The sequence below is a fragment of the Mytilus californianus genome, unplaced genomic scaffold (assembly GCF_021869535.1).
Source record: "Mytilus californianus isolate M0D057914Y unplaced genomic scaffold, xbMytCali1.0.p SCAF_9, whole genome shotgun sequence".
In the NCBI taxonomy this organism is placed as follows: Eukaryota; Metazoa; Mollusca; class Bivalvia; order Mytilida; family Mytilidae; genus Mytilus; species Mytilus californianus.
In genome coordinates this window covers 72,049,031-72,070,057 of record NW_026262745.1, presented here as the reverse complement: position 1 = coordinate 72,070,057, position 21,027 = coordinate 72,049,031, and the positions used below count along the sequence as shown (strand labels likewise).

At 32.6% G+C, this 21,027-nt stretch overlaps 1 protein-coding gene across 2 annotated transcripts in view; it reads right to left on the bottom strand.

The window, feature by feature from the left end:
* Nucleotides 1–19,399, bottom strand: part of LOC127716161 (RING finger protein 150-like) — a 50,433-nt gene extending 31,034 nt beyond the window's left edge. Inside the window, exons 1-3 of one of the 2 annotated variants that reach the window (XM_052222275.1) lie at nt 18,675–19,399; nt 17,581–17,610; nt 9,017–9,303 (exon numbers count right to left, since the gene is read on the bottom strand). In XM_052222275.1, the coding sequence (XP_052078235.1) occupies nt 9,017–9,303; nt 17,581–17,610; nt 18,675–19,176 (819 nt within the window). In that variant the 5' untranslated portion in view covers nt 19,177–19,399. The remainder of the gene's footprint in view (nt 1–9,016; nt 9,304–17,580; nt 17,611–18,674) is intronic. The other variant, XM_052222276.1, reaches the window with a different exon arrangement.
* Between the last annotated feature and the right edge of the window lie 1,628 nt (nt 19,400–21,027).

Sequence of the window (21,027 nt, the reverse complement as noted above, 5' to 3'; positions counted from 1 at the left end):
TTCACTAAATAACTGTGAAATGCAGTGAAATTCACAATTTTTTATACAGGTTTACAACATTTTAGGAAGATTGAACTTGTACAGACTTCACAAGAAAACACTGCTTCATTACAGAAGGGTCACACCCTTTCATACATTGTATATCACTCCATGTATTTGAAGCAATATTTTTAACTATTAACATTAACATAATTATATAATTATGACACAATATTTCAGTCAAGTATTAATAGCATCGCCTGAAGCTATTTTTAGTAAATTTCATGCTAGAATGTTGATGAAGTATCATGTTTCACTAAATCTACAGCTTTGTATCTCCAGAAAATTGCTTTCAATTAAGGGTTTGATAATGGCAGCATCTAAACGTTAGGACACATTCAAGGCTAAAAGTTTTACTTAGGTACATTTGTACTGAGGATAGCTGTCACAACAACTTTGTTATGTTAAAGGTTCTTATTTACTTCTAGATGTACTAGATGATGCCTTCAACGTGTATATATACAGAAAAAAACAGCCTGATACCCCATTCAAGGTCAAAGGCCAAATTGCATGTACAAAAGATGTATTAAGGCTGTATAACCCCATTCAAGGTCAAAAGCAATATTGCATGTACAAAAGATGAAGTAAGGCTAGCGCTGTATAACCCCATTCAAGGTCAAAGGCCATATTGCAAGTACAGAAGTATTAAGGCTGTATATTTAAAACCCATTCAAAGTCAAAGGCCAGATATATTGCATGTAGAAAAGATGCATTAAGGCTGCAGAACCCCATTCAAGGTCAAAAGCCATATTGCATGTACAGAAGATGTTTTAAGGCTGTATATAACCCCAAACAAGGTCAAAGGCCATATTGCATGTACAGAAGATATTTTAAAGCTGTATAACCCCATTCAAGGTCAAAGGCCATATTGCATGTACAAAAGATGTATTAAAGCTGTATAAGTTCCGGGAAGTTTTACACTCCTACCTAGGACTAGGAGTCTACTCCCATAATCGGAAGAAGAACCCCATTCAAGGTCAAAGGCCATATTGCAAGTACAGAAGCTGTATTAAGGCTGTACGTTTTAATTAAATCATGATGAGCAAAGTCATCATGCATGCACTACTCCTGTAAAGTATGTAACCCATCATATGTTTTTTTTTTCAATGTCGATAATTTAATATATTCATTATCGCATGTTTTAATATATATTCTTGGCATTTTTATTACTTGCACCTGCATCTTAATCTGTTATTTGACTGTAGGCTGTACATGTTAGTTTGACTTATTTATTTCAATGAATTTTATTTCATTCTGATAAAATATAAATAAGGTACAAAATGCCTGTAAACCACATCCAGGCCTATCAGTCATATATACATTTTACGTCAACTTCCTAACTGTAATTGGACTCAGAAATCAACCAATCAAAATACTAGAGTTATAGTGTTTCACAAGTTTTGTATTCCCGAGTGCTGAGTAAAGTTTAAGACCTGGAACCAGTAACGTAGCATATTCCTTCTGAATGTTCTGAATGGGGTTCTTCTCACCTAGATTAATGTGCATCTTCAACAATGGATAAGCTGTTATGGTAATTCTTTTGTTTATAGTGAGTTTCTTTTGCAGGTATATCTACTATAGTTTTCAAAATAATAGACCAAAATGCACAAACTTGGTAAAAATTATCATTAAAGGGCAATAATTCCAATTCGACTGACCATTTTGACCATTCAGGGGCAATAACTTCAAACAGGCAGTTGCAGACTTATGGTGAGCTTAAAAAGAAGATGTGTTCATTATGCTTCATTTTATAGGTATAATTTAAATTTCCACATGTTCTGAATAAGTATATATATAACATAGTAAATTATTCCTCAATCTTAATCTAAAGTCTACTCAACTCTGTACATGCACCTAATGTTGAGACTGACTTCCTTACTCCAAAAACAGATTGCCAAGCGGACAATTTTGCAAGGACTTTCGTTGATAAATATAAATTTTTCCAGTGTTCTCCCGTTTAGCATCATGTTTATGTGATGGAAATATTAAGCCTGAGCAGCATAGACCCCAAGTGAGTAAGGTGGTACTAAACACCTTGACTAAAATTAATTTGGCTCATCTAATTGTCAAAAAATTTTGACAAAATATTCAAATTGACCTTTTGACAAAAATATAAAAATTTCAAAAAACTTGAACCACACACTTTATTGTAAAAATTTCATTGGATATATAGCAGTTTGACAAACACTAATTATGATCATTGAGAAGCTTAATATTTCCTTAATAGAACGTGATAAAAACGTTCAGCTGATTTTTACAGAGTTATGTACCACCTTATAATTAAGGCGTGTGGGAGTCTCCTAATACAGCATATATGTATTTACATGTGATTTAGGACATAAGTTAACCATCATGTACATGTATATGTATCAATAAGATATATATCTTTTGATGATCATGATGATTGAAGACACTTATATCAGTAGTTAAACCTATATATAAATATTTTCTATTCCAAGTAGAACAGTACTTAGACAGAAATAGCACAGTTGGAGTCATGTGGAGCAGAAGGGGGGCTAATACCCTCCCCCCAAAAAAATTTGTCTGATCAGTTTAAATGTAGTTTTTGGTTTAAAATATGGGACTCCAATGCTACATATTACTTTTTTTCCATTATTACAGGCAATGCAAGCCATTCTGTGTAATCACCAAATTCCCTCAAATTCCTTAACAACCCCTCTCTCCAAATATGTTTCAGTTGTGTGATATTTTAAAGTCCAAACCACTTACTACAAATGTACTACATTTATACTGTGGCCACACTTGCAAAAGAAATTGTGTTCCATTATCTAAATAGGTAACTTTAGTCGTATTTTGAACAGATCTCTTTCACTTTAAAAAGTAAAAAAAAATTATGATCTTAATTTTAGGAAAGTCCCAGCTTTCTATTGATATCTTTATGGTATGACTTCTTTGTACTTAAGTCAGTGTGCAAGCTCTTTACTCTTGGCAAATTTTGAGTTTTTAAGTGTGAACGTCCTTGTCATTATTTGTAGTTACTTCACATAATCCACCCACTTCTTTTCCAAAAGCAAAATATGATCTTGACATAAATACAGCACATCAGCATTAAATTCGAAATTGATGAATTTAATGAATTCTGCTTGTTTCCTTTTTTAACATTGCCTTTTTTTTTTAACATATATATTTGTATAGTGTACTTCATTGTATTTTACATTGTATATATTGTTTTCATCTAGTTTACTCTTTAATGTGTCTTTTATTTCTTTTCTCTTTTTTAAAATAACAAAATAAAGATGCTTTTAACATAAATTTATATATATACACCAATAATCAACTATGAACCACTTTTAAAAACATCAATCAACGATTTAGGTCACCTAATTTCGCAATTTACACAGTGTACTTTGGTTTTTGTGTTATGTAATCTAGATAAGAGTTATAAATTTGGATATAAATAAATATAAATACCAATCAAATTGCAGTAAATGCTTTAAGGTCACTCAGTTAAAATTCACTCCAAGTCTTCAAAACAGGGTGATCGATTGCTGGCGATAAAATTTCTATTTATGACATTATATAACATGTAGAATTCAGTCTGCACTAAAAAAATTTCCAACTACTAGTCTGAAAACCAATATTCAGACATTTTTCTTATGTGTGTAAACAAAGTTTTGCAAATACCTACTACATGTACTTCATCGTAGTCCGAATAAAATTTTACTACTATTTAATACTAAGTATGGGGCTTCGGACTAGTGGCTAACAGTGCAGACTGAGAATATACCTGTTGTATTGTAAGGAGGGATATTTTCATGTAATTTAATTAAATCACCCTTTAACACAACTAGCATTGTACATCTATGAAATAAATCAATCAAAAATAACTTTTAACTAAATTACTACATGTACTAAGCAGTCAGCAATAAAATATGGAAAATTTAAATGTCTTAGTGACTAACTAGACATACATGTACATGTATTACACGTAAGTTTCATAGACTCTTGAAAGATGGATCAATAGAACAAGCAAATCAGTCCTTACGGAGACCACAAAGACAATGGCTAACACTTATTTTGCACTACATGTACATGAAATGAATCATAAATGTACCTGCATGTGACATATATGCACTGCAATAAAACATTAGACATAATTATAAGCATCCTCCTGAAAACCACAACTTGTGCCTGGTAGTATTTGACCTAAAGCCATCATCATCAATATGCATTAAAATTCATAAAGCACTGATTTTAAATTCCTCTCTTACTGGTACTTGCAATGAACCAGAGCTCAACCATTTTGTCAACTATCCCAGCATGATGAAGATGGTAATGGGAGTTTACTTCTGCTCTTTGCTGTTCATCAATAACTGTCACATATATATATGAGTGTGTGGATGGGGTTTGACAGAATAGAGAATAATAGGCATTAAAATGCTCCTCAGGGTGCAGCTTGATACGACCGCAGAGGTCGAACCCTGAACAGTTGGGGCAAGTATGGACACAACATTCAAGCTTGATACAGCTTTGCATTTGGATTGTGATTAAATATTTGACACAGCATAGGTTTCTGACACAGAATGAATGTGGTCTAAGAACTTAAAAATTTTAAATTGGACATTCATATATTATGGTCCAATATCCAAAATCTAAATACATGGTTAGAATCAGCATATCAAAGAACCCCAAGAATTCAATTTTTGATGAAATCAAACAAAGTTTAATTTTGGACCCTTTTGACCTCAATGTGGACAAAGTTGATAACAGGGCCCAAAAATCAAAAATCTAAATACATGGTTAGATTCAGCATATCAAAGAACCCCATATATTCAATTTTTGTTGAAGTCTAAAGTTTAATTATGGACCCCGATTTGGACCAACTTGAAAACTGGGTCCATAATCAAAAATCTAAATACATGTTTAGATTCAGCATATCAAAGAACCCTAAAAATTCAATTTTTGTTAAAATCAAACTAACTTTAATTTTGGACCCTTTGGACCTTAATGTAGACCAATTTGAAAATGGAACCAAAAATTAAGAATCTAAATACACGGTTAGATTCAGCATATCAAAGAACCCCAATAATTCAATTTTTGATGAAATCAAACAAAGTTTAATTTTGGACCTTTTGGACCTCAATGTGGACCAATTTAAAAACGGGGCCCAAAATCCAAAAACTAAATACACGGTTAGATTCAGCATATTAAAGAACCCCAAGAATTCAAGAATAAAACCCCATTGAAATTGGTCAAGAAATAAGCAATTTATACGAAGTATCTTCTTTTGCACAATACTGTGCAATTAAATATTTCTTGCTATTGCGCAATACTGTACAATTGACAATTTCTTGCTATTGCGCAATATTGTGCTATTGGATATTTCTTGCTATTGCGCAATACTGTGCAATTGAAGATTTCTTGCTATTGCGCAATACTGTGCAATTGAAGATTTCTTGCTATTGTGCAATACTGTGCGATTGAAAATTTCTTGCTATTGCACAATACTTATTATATAATAATTTACACATCCTGTTTGGTGTGTATCTCCTACCATATCATTATTATTTGCTTTTAAATATAAATCAGAAATAACCAACTTAAAATGGAAAATTTTAAAAGAAAAAAAAAAGGAAAAAAAAAAAAATCCCCGCCCAAATTTTTTGAACCCCCTTATGATTCATCACCCCCAAACTCAATCCCAGCCGTCCCTTTGTGGTATGGTACCTTGCAGTACAATTTCAGAGAGATCCATACACTTGAACACAAGTTATTGTCTGGAAACTAGAAAAATGTGTTTTTTGGCCCCTTTTTGGCCCCAAATTCCTAAACGTTTAGGGCAATTACCCCCAAACTCAAACCCAGCTTTCCCTTTGTGATATGGAACCTTGTAGTACAAATTCAGAAAGATCCATACACTTACACACAAGTTATTGTCCTGGTACTAGAAAAATACTTTTTTTTTGCCCCTTTTTGGCCCCTAATTCCTAAAATATTGAGGCAATTACCCCCATCATCAATCCCAGCCTTCCCTTTGTGGTATGGTACCTTGCAGTACAATTTCAGAGAGATCCATACACTTGAACACAAGTTATTGTCTGGAAACTAGAAAAATGCTTATTTTTGGCCCCTAAATCCTAAACGTTTCGGCAACCTTGTAGTACAAATTCAGAAAGATCCATACACTTACACACAAGTTATTGTCCTGGTACTAGAAAAATGCTTTTTTTTTGCCCCTTTTTGGCCCCTAATTCCTAAAATATTGAGGCAATTACCCCCATCATCAATTCCAGCTTTCCCTTTGTGATATGGAACCTTGTAGTACAATTTCAGAAAGATCCACACACTTACACACAAGTTATTGTCATGAAACTAGAAAATTTGCTTGTTTTTTGCCCCTTTTTTGGCCCCTAATTCCTAAAATTTTGAGGCAATTACCCCCAAAATCAATCCCAGCATTCCTTTTGTGATATGGAACCTTGTGGTACAATGTCAGAGAGATTCATACACTATCACACAAGTTATGTCTGGAAGTTACAAAAATGCTTATTTTTGGCCCCTTATTCCTTTACTGTTGGTACCATAACCCCCAAAATCAATCCCAACCTTCCTTTTGTGGTATTGAACCTTGTGGTAAAATTTCATAGAGATCCATTCACTTAAACTTAAGTTAGAGTGCGAAAACCAATGTGTCTTCGGACGACGCCAACGTCATACCAATATACGACCACAAAAATTTTTTTGCGGTCGTATAAAAATATGTCAAGAATAGAGAAAAATGGACAAAAAAGCAAAGAACAGAGAATAATGAGGTGCTAAAATATAAAGAACAGGGAAAATGGTCTTAAAAAAATTTAAGAATACAGAAATAAAAGACCCCCCATCCAGACCCTCATATAATTAATATTAAATTTGTTTCTCAAGGAATACTTCTAAGAGTACCTGGTGCAATAAATCAATCACTTATCATGCTTATAGTGATTACTAAATTCAAGAAATTTGGTTTTACAGATAGATATTGCTTTTTGGTCAAAAAGATTACCAGCCCATGAATTTTGCAAATTTCAGCTGAAAATTTGACTTGAAACTTCTAAAACCATTCTGGGATGGTACAAATAACAGCTGGGTAACTGACTGATTAAAAAAATACTTTCAACTGTCAACAAATTGCTTGAAAAAGCTCCTAATTGAAGGCAAAATATAAGATGCAACATCCCTGGTCAATCACCACATACACACTGATGCAATCAAGATAACTGACAAAAGACGACAACATCTATGACCTGTTACACTTAGGGGCGCTAACATCTTTAAGAGGTTACTGTCCCATCAAATAACATTATACTTATTGTACTGACAGAAGCAATTCTCAAACAGATATTTTTATATTTATTATTTTGCCAGTGTTCACTGACCTTTAACCATTCACATTAATAATACTGGTATATGCAACAATGAATAAAGATCAGGTCACTGTCACTTGTATTTAAATTTTCTATGGAAATATGAAACTTTTTTTTCGCTGGTTGAGTTAATTCTTGATTGATCGGTTAAATTATAGGTTTTGGAATAATAAAAAAAACAAAAACAAAATTTACGAAAACTCAGAAACGTCAGCTGAGTGGAATAAATAATCTTCATGATTTTATTCACCTCATGCAGGAAAAATCAGTATTATCACTAAGGTGAGACCATGAGTCCTGGACTCATCATTCAGTGAGATGCATCAAAATTCTAAAACTTTGAACCAATTAACTGAGTCATGATATCTTCATTTCTTATGGAAAAAGTTTGCAAAATTAATATAAATTTTATGTTATTTCCTTGCTCTATTTTGTAATGGAGACTACTTCAATAATAAATAATATATAGCAATAACATTTCTTCTTCTAACTGTTGGACTAGCCATGGCCCAAGCAGATATTCCTTGGGCTGTTCCTATAAAATTCCTTAGCAAGAACCCTGAAAAACCTAAGGTACATGTACATGCATGGCACATGATAAAGAGCAGTCAGTAACTGCGAGTACTCTCAGATCTGTACTTATTGTCTTTTTTGTTGTTAGGGATGAGTTGATGTTTTTCTGCTTTGTATCGATCTGATGAGTTTACTACAAGCCTTTTTCTACTGATTTTTATAGTTTGTTCTTATGTTGTGTTGTTAGACCACTGTCCCAGGTTAGGTGGAGGGTTGAGCGCTAACAAACATGTTTAACCACGCCACATGAATTCTTTATGTGTCTGTCCCAAGTCAGGAGCCTGTAGTTCAGTGGTTGTCGTTGGTTCATGACTGTCATATTCGTTTTTAGTTAATTATTTTCTTATAAATTAGGCCGTAAGTTTTTTCAATTGAATTGTTCATATTTTTCATGTCGGGCCTTTTATAGCCGACTATATATGTGGTATTTTTTTTCTCATTGTTGAAGGCAGTACATACGGTTGCCTATCATTGCTTACATCCACTTTATTTGAACTTTGGTGAATAGTTGTATCATTGGCAATCATCCCTCATCTCCTCATTTTTTTATACATACATGTACATGTATATGCATGTACATTGTAGTACATCAATCATGTCAAAGAAACAGCAACCAAACAGAGCTCTCACCAAACAGAGTTCTCAAAATCTTTTATAGCCTGGAGGTCATAATGACAAATCTGGTAGACCTGTATATGCTGGGAGATTTTTGCCATCAATTACTTTCACATGTTTTAAATAAAATAAGGTCAATGTGCACAATAATCTTATGGTTCCATTTCCAATATTGATATACATTGTAATTAGGATATATACTACATTCAAATACCAGAAAGCCTGAAAAAGAATAAAACTACATCAAACATTTAGTAAAACATCTAAGGACTACCACTACACTCCAAATTAGTGGACCTTCCTGATTTTCAGTGGTCGGACCAACAGGACCGCCAGTTTTTTTAGAACACTGCCAAATGACATGTACATCACATCAGTATAGTTAAAAAAACAGCCTTAAATACATTTGACATGTATATACATACCGTTAATCTTTCCTTGGCATGAGCATATCTAAATCTCTGGATGTAGTAGAAAACAAGCCAGGCAAGGGAGATAATCATCAGCACAATGAACGAGATGGAAACAAATAAAACTGATGTCCTGCTGATATTATTCGTCGACTCAATTTGATGTTTGTTGCCAGAATCATGGGTCCTCGGTCCTACAGTTATGGCTAGTGTCACTGCATGCTCTAGATCTCTTTCTATTTTAGAGACTATATTTTTTCCGTCATTCTGACTGATGAATATTGTGACAACGTTATTATTTTCTGAAAGATATAACAGATAATTTAATAAAAGAAGAATGTGTCTCAGGACACGAATACTCCTGTTCAAGCTTCAAACAAACGAAAATGGGAGGGACGGATGGAAAGATGGAAGGTCAAGGATAACACTAGTACTTAATGCCGTCTAAAGGATGCTTCAGGGTTTACAATTACATAAAATGTAATTATAATTTGGGAAATATGAAAATGACAATTGGCAATACCTATCTGACTGAACCCAAATTTGCCTGACAATCGTCATGTGGTCAGACACATCTCAGGACCTCTGCTTTGCAGTACCCACAAGTTTACATGTACAATGTATTGGGTTAATTTATATTTAGTGTTATATATTATTAGTTCTCTTCCATTAAAATCATCATAAAATATACACCACTGCATAATAACAAACAAACAACAATCAAACAATCAAAATATACATGTGTGTATAAATAAAAATTTATTTAAATTTATTATTAAAAAAAAAAAATCTTTGAAAATTTGCATTGACAACAACATGAACAAAGGATGAACAAATAAATAAAATAAATAAAATAAATAATTACAATATATATGACTGTCGGTGAAAAAAAAAAACACAAATACATGTCAAATTTACATACAACATGTGCATGTAAATATAATATGTTTTCAATCATTAACCATATGTCATGCACAAATGCAACTAGATCAATAAATTCAATACATGTATGGGGAAAATATGTTTAATTTGATGTAAATGTAAAACTGCAGGTGTTTAGGGTTAAAACATGTATGGAAAAGGTCATTAACATTTTTGCATGCTTATAATATATTTTACATATGAAATATTTGTAAAGGTCATCATCTAAATCATGTAAATATTGATTTGTGACTTGCTTCCATCAACAAATGTTTATCTTAAATTTTAGTCTATTAGCTGAGTTGGTGAGGGCCCACTACAATATGTATAGTCTTAATTTATTGAAGATCGAGAACTCTGAATGTGTAACTTTTTCAAATTGATCTATAGCTAGAACTTAATTTAAAATTGTCAAAATTGAGAGTCAGGTTCTCAGTAGAGCACCTTGATGTGTTCTGGGACTTCCTAAAATTTCTGAAAAGAGGATCAATTCTCAGAAGTTTAATGTTTCTGACATACCTCACTGGTAGCCCATAGGATTTAAATGGAATCAAGTTACTTCACTAGATAGGCGAGAACATCTACCAACCAAAGACTGGCAGAGATCTCACATACATTTTGTAAATTTACATGTATGCTAGCTGTACTGCAACCCAGCCAGGATATAATACAACATGTACATCTGACCAATATACCACAATACATGTTCATGTATATCGAATATATCACTTGCTGGTTTCAGGTGTGGAGTACTAGTGATTCATTGAATCAGGGTGGTTGCTAGTGATTTTTGGTGAAAACGCTTAGATTAAATTAAAGTGAAAAGCATCCATTGGTTTATAAATTACATGTGTATGTACACATGTATAAATGTTGACAACTAATAAACAACCAGAGGTATTATATAACATGTCTAAAAGGAGTATTAAGAAATCTCGGATTTAAAGAAAGAATTTACATAGATGGGTATAACTAGGACAGTATCTTAATATATGTAAACAAGTCAATTATTGTAAACATGATATTATCATTTCATATTAAAAATATTAGCATAAACCTGTGTATCAATTTTATTGGCACAGCGCCAAATATGTGAATGACTGAGCAATCTAAAGTACAAATGTATTTATAGAATTATAATGTATCTAAGCATACATTTGTTGACTTTTTACATGTACATTAAAGTGAGCAATGGTGGCTAGATTTCAACTAAAAGCACCTAAAAATGATCCATCAAAGATTAAAATTATTCCCAATGAAAGGCAATTATTATAATGACTATACTGTACATGTGCATATTTAACATTTTAATTTGTACAAGTAATTACAAACAAATTAAAAAGAAAAAAATCATAAAAATAAAAAAAAAAAGGGAAAAAGTCCCGTTTTAATTATAAAACCACACAGATGTATATGTATCATGCAGCAAGAAAATCCAAACATTTAAAAAGCACCATCCGTTACAGCAAGCATGATCACACAAAATCTTAAAACAAGCAACATGTCAGCAAACAGACACACTTAGTACACATGTTTAATATATAGTCCAAGATTGCTTTTATGTCAGAAGGCCTTTTTAGGACTTGCTAAGCCCTGCATGGACCACATACATTGTTTTTTTTTTGTGTACATCCCCAGCAAGTCCTAATAAGGGAGTCAAAAGCAATCCAAAATTACATTTCTATATACTTCTCTCCGAATACATTTTGTATCTACTTTTGGTGCATCTTATAATTAAGGTAAAACACTTAAGTTGATTTCTTTTCTGAGAATGGAAGTTATTTTGTTTGATTGATTGATTGCTGTTGTTTAACTTCATTTACAGTTCCATTGGCTAATAATCATGGCGCCCAGTTGTCTTTGGTGGAGGGAGCCGAAGTGCTCCCGAGAGAACCACCTACCACCTTTCAGTAATAAAACTGGCAATCCTAATTAATCAAAATTGGAGGTGGAACGCTTGTGCCACGTAAAGGATCCCTTCAAAGACAAGAGTGACTAGCCTGATCCTGCAGTGTTTCAGATGCATCAAACGGAATGAGTTTGGGTTTCACTTTTCATTTTTTTCTTCAAAATTTGAACAAATGCATTATGCTTTTACTTTATGGACAAGTTGATCAGTAAAACCTTGCCTTGGTCATGTTGTCATGGCAGCAACTTGTACAAATGTACATGTACATGTACAAATGTAAATGTGGCCAAAATGGACATTTGCATAATGTTTAAATGTATATAATCATTCACATTCGCCAGTGGCAGACTGGCAGTACTAGTTGCCTTTTTATGATCACATGTGGATTATGCATGATACTAAAATGCATAACACAATGTACATGTACATGTATGCTGTCTGGGTTCTGAATTTTTTCAGGCAAGTTCATTGGCTACCCATCTTTGCCCAAGGTGCGTCAAAAGAATTAGTTATATGTAAGTCTCCTTTACAAAAGGAAACTTTTAAAATCATTACTTTTAATCTTTTTCAATTAAGTGATGATGACCAAACTCAAATGATAACAATGTTGATGCATCTTTGGACTTGTGACCAGTTCAAAAGACAAAGAGTCCAGCTGATTTTTATCCGTCCAAGGCCCTGGACTCTACTGTATTCTAACAGATTTAATTAACACAACTTCTACTGCATTTGGTCTCTGGTGGAGAGTTGCCTCATGGGCAATCATACCACATCTTCTTATTTTCATATTATACATGTACTCTTTATAACAGTACAGAAAACGTTTAAGTATATGTATTTTGTGGCAAATTATAAATATGTTCTGGTACATTTGGACTCTGTATTAAAAGTGCATGTAAATGTAAGTTAATATACATGTACATGTATTTATATTTACATACATGTATATAGCTACAAAATGTACATGTCCATATAATACTGACTAACACTTGCTACCAGAGTGACTTAATTTCCTTTGAAGCAGTGAGTAAACATTGTATGAAATAACTAATTACAAAAAAGCATTGTACATGCACAATGTACAATGTATGCATGTGTCACAGTGTGTTTTGGAGTAATGTCCTGAATCAAACTTAAAAAATATTGGGAGTTCATGGCCAGGACAACATCCATTTAGCAAGAGAGAATATGCATGTACAACATGTACAATGTACATTTGTACATATCAATACCAAATAAATAGTCTATTAAAAGCTCAAATAAACTAGAAGCCTGTGTCACTCACCTGCATCTTCCACAATGGCCACTTTTTCATAAAAATCATCACAAAGGGCAATGACTCTATCAAGAGTTATATGTACAAAAATGTATGACAATTTCAGTCCTGTTGACGTATTAGTACATTTTGTAGTTCTAGTCCTTCTGTCATATCTGATTATTTTTGCTTTTTAAAGTTTCTATAGAGATTTACATTTGTATCTATTATAATTTCCAAGATAATAGACAAAAATGCCCCAAAAAATGGTAAAATCAGCATTAAAGGGCAATAACTGCAATACAAAAATGTAACTACATGTACATTAATGTAGCTTGGCGACTTAAGATTTCAGCCATGATGGCATATTTGTAGATCTTGTCTTGCTGATCATATTTGCTATTTAAAGCTCCTTCTTATTTTATATACATGTACATGTATCTATTAATATAATTTTTTAGAATCATAGACAAAAATGCAAAAAAATATAAATCATAATGACATTAAAGGGCAATAACTTCAATAAGGAGTCGTCTGACAATTTCAGCCATGTTGATTTATTTGTAGATAGACCTTGTCAAAGATTGCTGATTATTTTGTTATATTAAGATTATTTCTATATATCTATTATAGTTTTCAAGATAATAGGCAATTATGAAAAAAATTGGTTCAATTCGTCATTAATAAGTACAAAAAAATGTACCCCCTAAAAGAAGTCGTCTGATATGTCTGACAGTTTTGAATTTAATGGACAGAAGATACATGTACATGTAGATCTCAAAATGCTGAATATGTCTGCTCCTGTCAGATTTTATCCATTCAAAAATGTTTTCAAGATGATAGACAAAATTTACATTTCACCCTTATGTTCTTTTTTTTGTCATGTTTTTCCATGTTGGTTGGCTGGCAGCTAGGGTAATCTGCCACAATTCTTTATCTAGATACATGTATGTACATCATAGTACATGTATATACCCCAAAGATGATTGTGGGTAAGTTTGGTTAAATTTGGCTCAGTAATGTCAGAGGTTAAGATTTTTGTAAAAGTTACTGTGACTTGACTGTTAGTGTTGCTCTCCACCTATTGCAACTTATTCAAAATTCTGGCCAAATTGTAATTTGTTTTATAAAACCAAACTGTTCAACTGGTCAGAAATTTGAACAAACTGCTGTAGAAAACCACAGACAAGTCGTGAAAGTGCAAGGTGTTAAAATAAAGCATATATACTTACAATCCTATAAGACTTTAATTCCATTTCAATGTTATTATGAAAAATCAGTCTAACAGTTTGTATAGAAATTTTATTGTTATTGTCATGCTAAAGGTGATGGATAGAAGTTTTGAATAAAATTGAGAATGGAAATGGGGAATATGTCAAAGAGACAACAACCCGACCAAAGAGCAGACAACAGCCGAAGGCCAACAATGGGTCTTCAATGCAGCGAGAAAATACTGCACCCGGAGGTGGTCCTCAGCTGGCCCCTAAATAAAATTGTGTGCTATTTCAGTGAAAATGGACGTCACACTTAACTCCAAAACATATAAATGAACTAAAATTAAAAAACATACAAGACTAAGGCCAGAGGCTCCTTACTTGGAACAGGGGCAAAAATGCGGCGGGGTTAAACATGATTTTTTGTGAGATCTCAACCATCTCCCTATACCTCTAGTCAATGTAGAAAAAAGAAACACATAGCAATACTCATAGTAAAACTCAGTTTAAAAGAAGTCTGAGTCCGATGTCAGAATAGGTAACAAAAGAAACTAAGCAAAATGACAATGATACATAAATGAACAAAGGACTACTAGCAGTTACTGACATGCCAGCTCCAAACCTCAATTAAACTGATTGAAAGATTATGTCTTCATCATATGAAAATCAAGTACAATCCCTCCGGTTAGCTATATAGGGGTTTAGTATCATACCATCATAAAATACATGTATATGAGAAGACCATAACCTGTATCATGCCAACAACTGGTTTTAGAATAAATGTGTTTATTTCCAATGCAAAGACAATATGAGTGAATCAATATTAATACCAAAATATATATGCAACCCCTAATGACTTGACAACAGTATCATAACTATATCCTTTCCGAATAAGTTTGTTTAAAGGTTTGGTTAGCTTTTGAGGTGAATGCCGACATTTTTGTGCTTTGTAAAGAATATTACCATAAAATATTGGATGTGAAATACCTGATGCGTATAACATGTCTGCATTGCTATAAAAATGTCCAAACTTACAAGTAGGTTTCATACAATTTTTCTTTCTCAAAGTCTTCTATATTCATAAAAAATTTAAAAATCAGACATCATTTGAATTCAAACATTTCATATTCAGTAAAATATGTGTGAAATTACAATACGTTGTTAGGAAGTTTCCATGGAAGATTATCAATTTTTCTTTCGAAAAGTCTTCTATATTCAAAAGAATAATGTTTTAGGTTATCTCCCATGGAAACTTATTAACAATGTATTGTAATGTTACATATATCATGTATATTTTACTGAATATAAGATGTTTTAATTCAAATGATGTCTGATTCTTATGAATATAGAAGACTTTTCGAAAGAAAAATTGTATGAAAGCTTTGTTTGGACATTTTTATAGCAATTCAAAACTTCTATCCATCACCTTTAGCATGACAATAACAATAAAATTTCTATACAAACTGTTAGACTAATTTTTCAAAATAACATTGAAGCGGAATTAAAGTCTTATAGGATTGCAAGTATGCTTTATTTTATCACCTTGCACTTTCACGACTTGACTGTGGTTTTCTACAGCAGTTTGTTCATATTTCTGACCAGTTGAACAGTTTGGTTTTATAAAACAAATTGCAATTTGGTCAGAATTTGGAATAAGTTGCAATAGGTGGAGAGTAACACTAACAGTCAAGTCACAGTAACGGAGGACAAGGACAACAAATGCCAAGTGAGAAAAGCTCACTTGGCCCTAAGAAAACTCTAAGTAAAGACAATTTGACTCAGACATACATATAGACATGTTCATATTTGAATCACATTGAGACCTTCATCTAAACCTTCTCGACATCTTCACCTAGAGAGCACTGTATATAATATAACTTATATGAACCAAACAAAGGTACATGTACATTTGTATGACTACAAATGTTGTGAATGTACATGAACCTACATTGTAACATAATCATGATGTAAAGTTCAATAAGAAAATATTCATGCAGACATACATTATCATGATAATAACCCTATTCAGAGAAAGAGAAACCATATTTCTTTTACCATTGTTTTTTAAAGCGTGTGAAAAGCAACAAAAATAATGAAAATACTGGAATCCACTGCAAAAGTTTCTACTTTCACCCTTAGACTTCCTTTTGATTATATAATTAGACAGGCTCTGAAATCTGCTAAAAATTGATCATTGGATTTTAGTATTTCAATTTTTTCTATGAACTGATGGATGAATTATGATTTTAAAATAAACACATTTACAATTTAATGTAAATCAAGTTTAAAAATATCATTGAAAATTTGTTATCTGACTGAAGACTGTAATGTATTCTTAGAATTCTATACCACACATTCTCATGGATGGATTAAAATATTAAATGAGTTTTTATTGTCCCTAATTAATTTGTCTTTATACCAGCATTATTGCAATATTAAATCCAGCCCACTGAATATCTGTACATGAATATCATGTCAATTGGTCATGAACAGATACAATGTATGAATAAAAGGAGATGTGGGCTTAATATTTCAATTAGATAGCAACCGATGACAATAATACCACAATACATAAAGGGGTCAACTTTCATCATTCATGACATACATGTAGTCTTTAATAGATAATAATTATCTAATAATGAAGACCTGTGCAATATATACAATGTACATGGTGTAGATCTACATCATGTACATATTATTTAAATCTCTAAGTTGTCCACAGTATAAAATAATAATTTTGAAAACATGCATGTATACAATTTTATTAGGACCAAAACAAAAAAATCTGAGTCTAGCTACATGTAATTATTGCAATTTGTTAAAGTGTTTTTGCGGCCTGGCTGAGTTGATAATAAACAAATGGCAGCTTATATAACTAGGGTGCTTGCAATTCTGTAGATGAAATGTAACCTTAAACCTGATATACGACCTACATGACAGATTCACACTCAAATTCAATAACATTGGAACAATATTAATTGCAACTGTTCAAAAATTTCATGAGATTGTTGAAAAAACTGGACCCTATTTTCATTGGGCATGCAACAGGATACACTCCAATTTTTTTTTGGCCTTAGTTAGTGCCAGTTTTGGAAAGGAGCATTGAAAAGTTCAGCCACATGCCTCGAACTGTAATCAGACAATAAACATTCAATGGTATTTTTAAACATAGTGTATTTTGCCACATGTCAATTATGGAAAGTATGTATGTAACCATGAGACTTGCACAACACTACACAGTAATCCAGCCATTATTATGTTAGATATGTACATGTAATACCTGAAGGATCTGCAGACAGCTGAATGATCTCTGAAAATTCAATTGTGAATTATACATAAAATTCTTTTATTTTATAGTACAATGTACATGTAATTAAGTACTATCATGACTGCAGTCGAAAGAAGAGTTGAAATACAAAGCCACAAAATTTATATTAGGGAATAATATAAATCAATCTATTAATTAATGGAATCATCAGGAATATGCGTGAAACTTTTTCAAATTAAATTTCAGTATTCATCGACACATAATTAGATTCTGTCTTTTCCTTGTAAAATTTCTATTCGTCTTTGTAAGTGCATTAAACCAGAATCCCCTATTAAATTCACTGCATAAAATATGCATGCATACATTTTGTACATGTAGACACCTACCTGGTCCAGACATGCCAGTTACATACATGTACATGTATACAGTGTGCACCAAAATCCCTTTTATTTCAACTACTAGTCCAAATGTTTTGCAACTTGGGAATTATTGGATACATTGTAGCTGCATTTAGCTTTTAAATGGATGTCTTTGTTATACAAATGTTATAATGCACATCCCAGGGTCTAATCATACAAAGTCATTCTTATTTGCATATATTTGTAAATATTTCCACAAATATATTTTTTATTGAAATGTTGTATTAACTTACATCTTGTGATTTCCTACATTGTACATGTAAGTTAATACAAAATATTGTGAATTTTCATGAAACTTATCACAATTCGGTGACACACCAAGTAAATTTCTGCCAACAAACAGGTAACCTGTCTAGGGCTCATGCACAGGTAATAGATAAATGTCACAGCTCAGTAAGCATCTATGTAAACAACCTGGGAATTATTGGATAGCTGCATTCAGCTTTTAAATGGATGTCTTTGTTATCATGAACATCCCAGGGTCTAATCATACATTCATATTTGCATATATTTGTAAATATTTCCACAAATATAAATTACATGTACATGTTACCATACATGTAATTTTGTCAAAAGGTTTGTGAGCAAAAAACTGCTTATATAATATAAGCACTATTCTTTAATGATATTGATATAGACAATTAATAAATAATATTTAAAATTTCCAGAACACAATTATTTTCTTACCTATAGACTTCTGAATGTTTGGATAAAGTGTCTTAGTATTCTTTGTTGTTTCATTGTTGTAAAAGACTACTGCACATGCATTGAATTTCTGTGCTATTTTCAACTTTTCACTAAATTTGCAATCTCCCCTTTCAATTAAAGCTATCCACTTTTTATTGACGGGTGCATTGACGAGATCAGTGCAGCCATCAGATTTATTTTTCTTAGTCTGAACGTGAATAACGTCTGCTGTTTCTGGTCCCAATTTTCCATATTTGACGTAATGACCCATCTGCTTCGACTCCGAAACAAATTTTTCTTCTTTGGGATTGAAATATGTCATGTTCACTTTAGCTGTAAAATAGTCATTTGCTGTTGAATCTGATGAACTTGTGGCAGAGGCTTGACTAAAAGCCAGACTAAACAACACTGTTACAATACACAAACAACATGGCCTCCATTTTGGTTTGGCAATAAAATGATATGAATAAATTTGTCGCGAATTAATCCAAGTTGACGACATGATTTCACAATTAAATAATGATATTTCAAAACTATATTATTTGTCAATCACAATTCACACTGTATAATTTCAGAATAAACAACCAATGGTCGTATTTTAGATAAAACATATCCGAATTCCAACATTATTTGTCCCTGAATAACATTAGCAATGTTTTTCTCTGTGACGTAAATGGGCATGTGATCACATTTTTGCAAGTGGCGACACCTGTAAACAAATCGTATTTTATGAATGACATGTCAAATAAAGGTCATCAGTCCAAAACCAATTCTGATCAACTAGGTCATTTTTATAATGTTGTTTTAGATTTGTAACCAAATTCGATGCCCCCCGCTCAATCATAATGCATCTACTGGCAAACGTCACAGAGAATGGTGGTGTCTTCCACGACGTCCGACTTACAAATACAACATTGTGCTCTCTTTGATGTTTCGACCTTGATATGCATGAAATGTAACTGCTAATTATGTAAAACTTTTTTTGTTATTTTGTTTGTTTACCTAAATATTATCGTCATAAAAGGATCAGGTTATGGATATAAATGAACAAATATTACCAGAAGTTCGCTTTCAAATCACTACTAGGGCAACACTAAAAAAATATTGACTGAGACAATTCGGTCCTACATTTTGTAAATAATGTAGTTACATTTTTTTAAATACAATATGATTAAATTATTGCGTTTTAACTATTGTGTTGTATGTCCGAAACAATGTTACAGTCGACATATTTTTGTTGTAGGTTTCATGGTATTAATTACATGAATAAGTGTCACGTATTCATATATTGTACATATTGTATGATATTTCAATCAAAGTTATATTCGTTTTTCTCTAAACGTATGCTCATTGTGCCCCCTGTTGGTCTATAACTGGTAGTAAAGTATGTTCAGTGGGGGCCCACTGACTGCCTGAGAGGGGGCCCGCTCCGGTCATGCTTCAGTGACTTCTCTATATAATCAACCAAATTTTTCCCAGAAAAGGGGAGGGGGCCCGGGACCCTGCCCCCCCTAAATCCGCCTTTTGATGTTGTTATCAAAAGTGGCCTAATGCATTCTGGCTGGGACATCTATTATTTTTAATTTTCCGGTCAGAAAAAAAATATTGATTTCATCCCTGGCCATCTAATTAAGATTCAATACAGAATATTAATTGTGTATATAAGTTAAAAGAATTGTCATATTTTCCCGTGTCGCGGAATGTCACGAGTCAGATCAAAGCTTCTCCAGTATGTTTCACGTCCGCTTGCTGGTACTTTAAGGGCTTAAGTAGGGTACCCCTTTAAGTCACAAAGTTAATTTTAAAAAGTTGCCTCAGGTCAACACGGTTTACTTTTAAGCAAGATATACAGTTCTGATCTGATTCTCGGTTCTGAAATTTTTAAATGTCACAGCTAGGTCCCTTTAAATGAAATGTCAGGTCGCAAGGTCGACCACCGAAACCCTCCCAAGGTCCCAAGTCGGATTTTACCATAGTTTTATGGATGTTCAGTAGGTTAAAAAAAAACAACAATCAGAAATATTTTAGAAATTCTTCAACTTTTCAAGGAACAAAATCTATGTATTTGCCATGTTGTTGAAGACTGTGTCTTGTTCTATAGAATTCGTCGTGTGAATCTTATAATAATGTATTTCCTTTTTGGTAATCGTGGTAAAAATTTAAATTAAAGTTTAAAAGCGCAATATCATAAATATTTGACTGAGACATGAAAGGTTACACAGGAACCGAATTTAGGTACACGAAGAGTAACTCTTTGATCGATTGTTTGTTTTATTAGACAAGCAACTTAGATAAATAAAGTATCCCCTTTTTTGGAGATAAAACATTTTTTGGAGATAGAACATTTCACTAC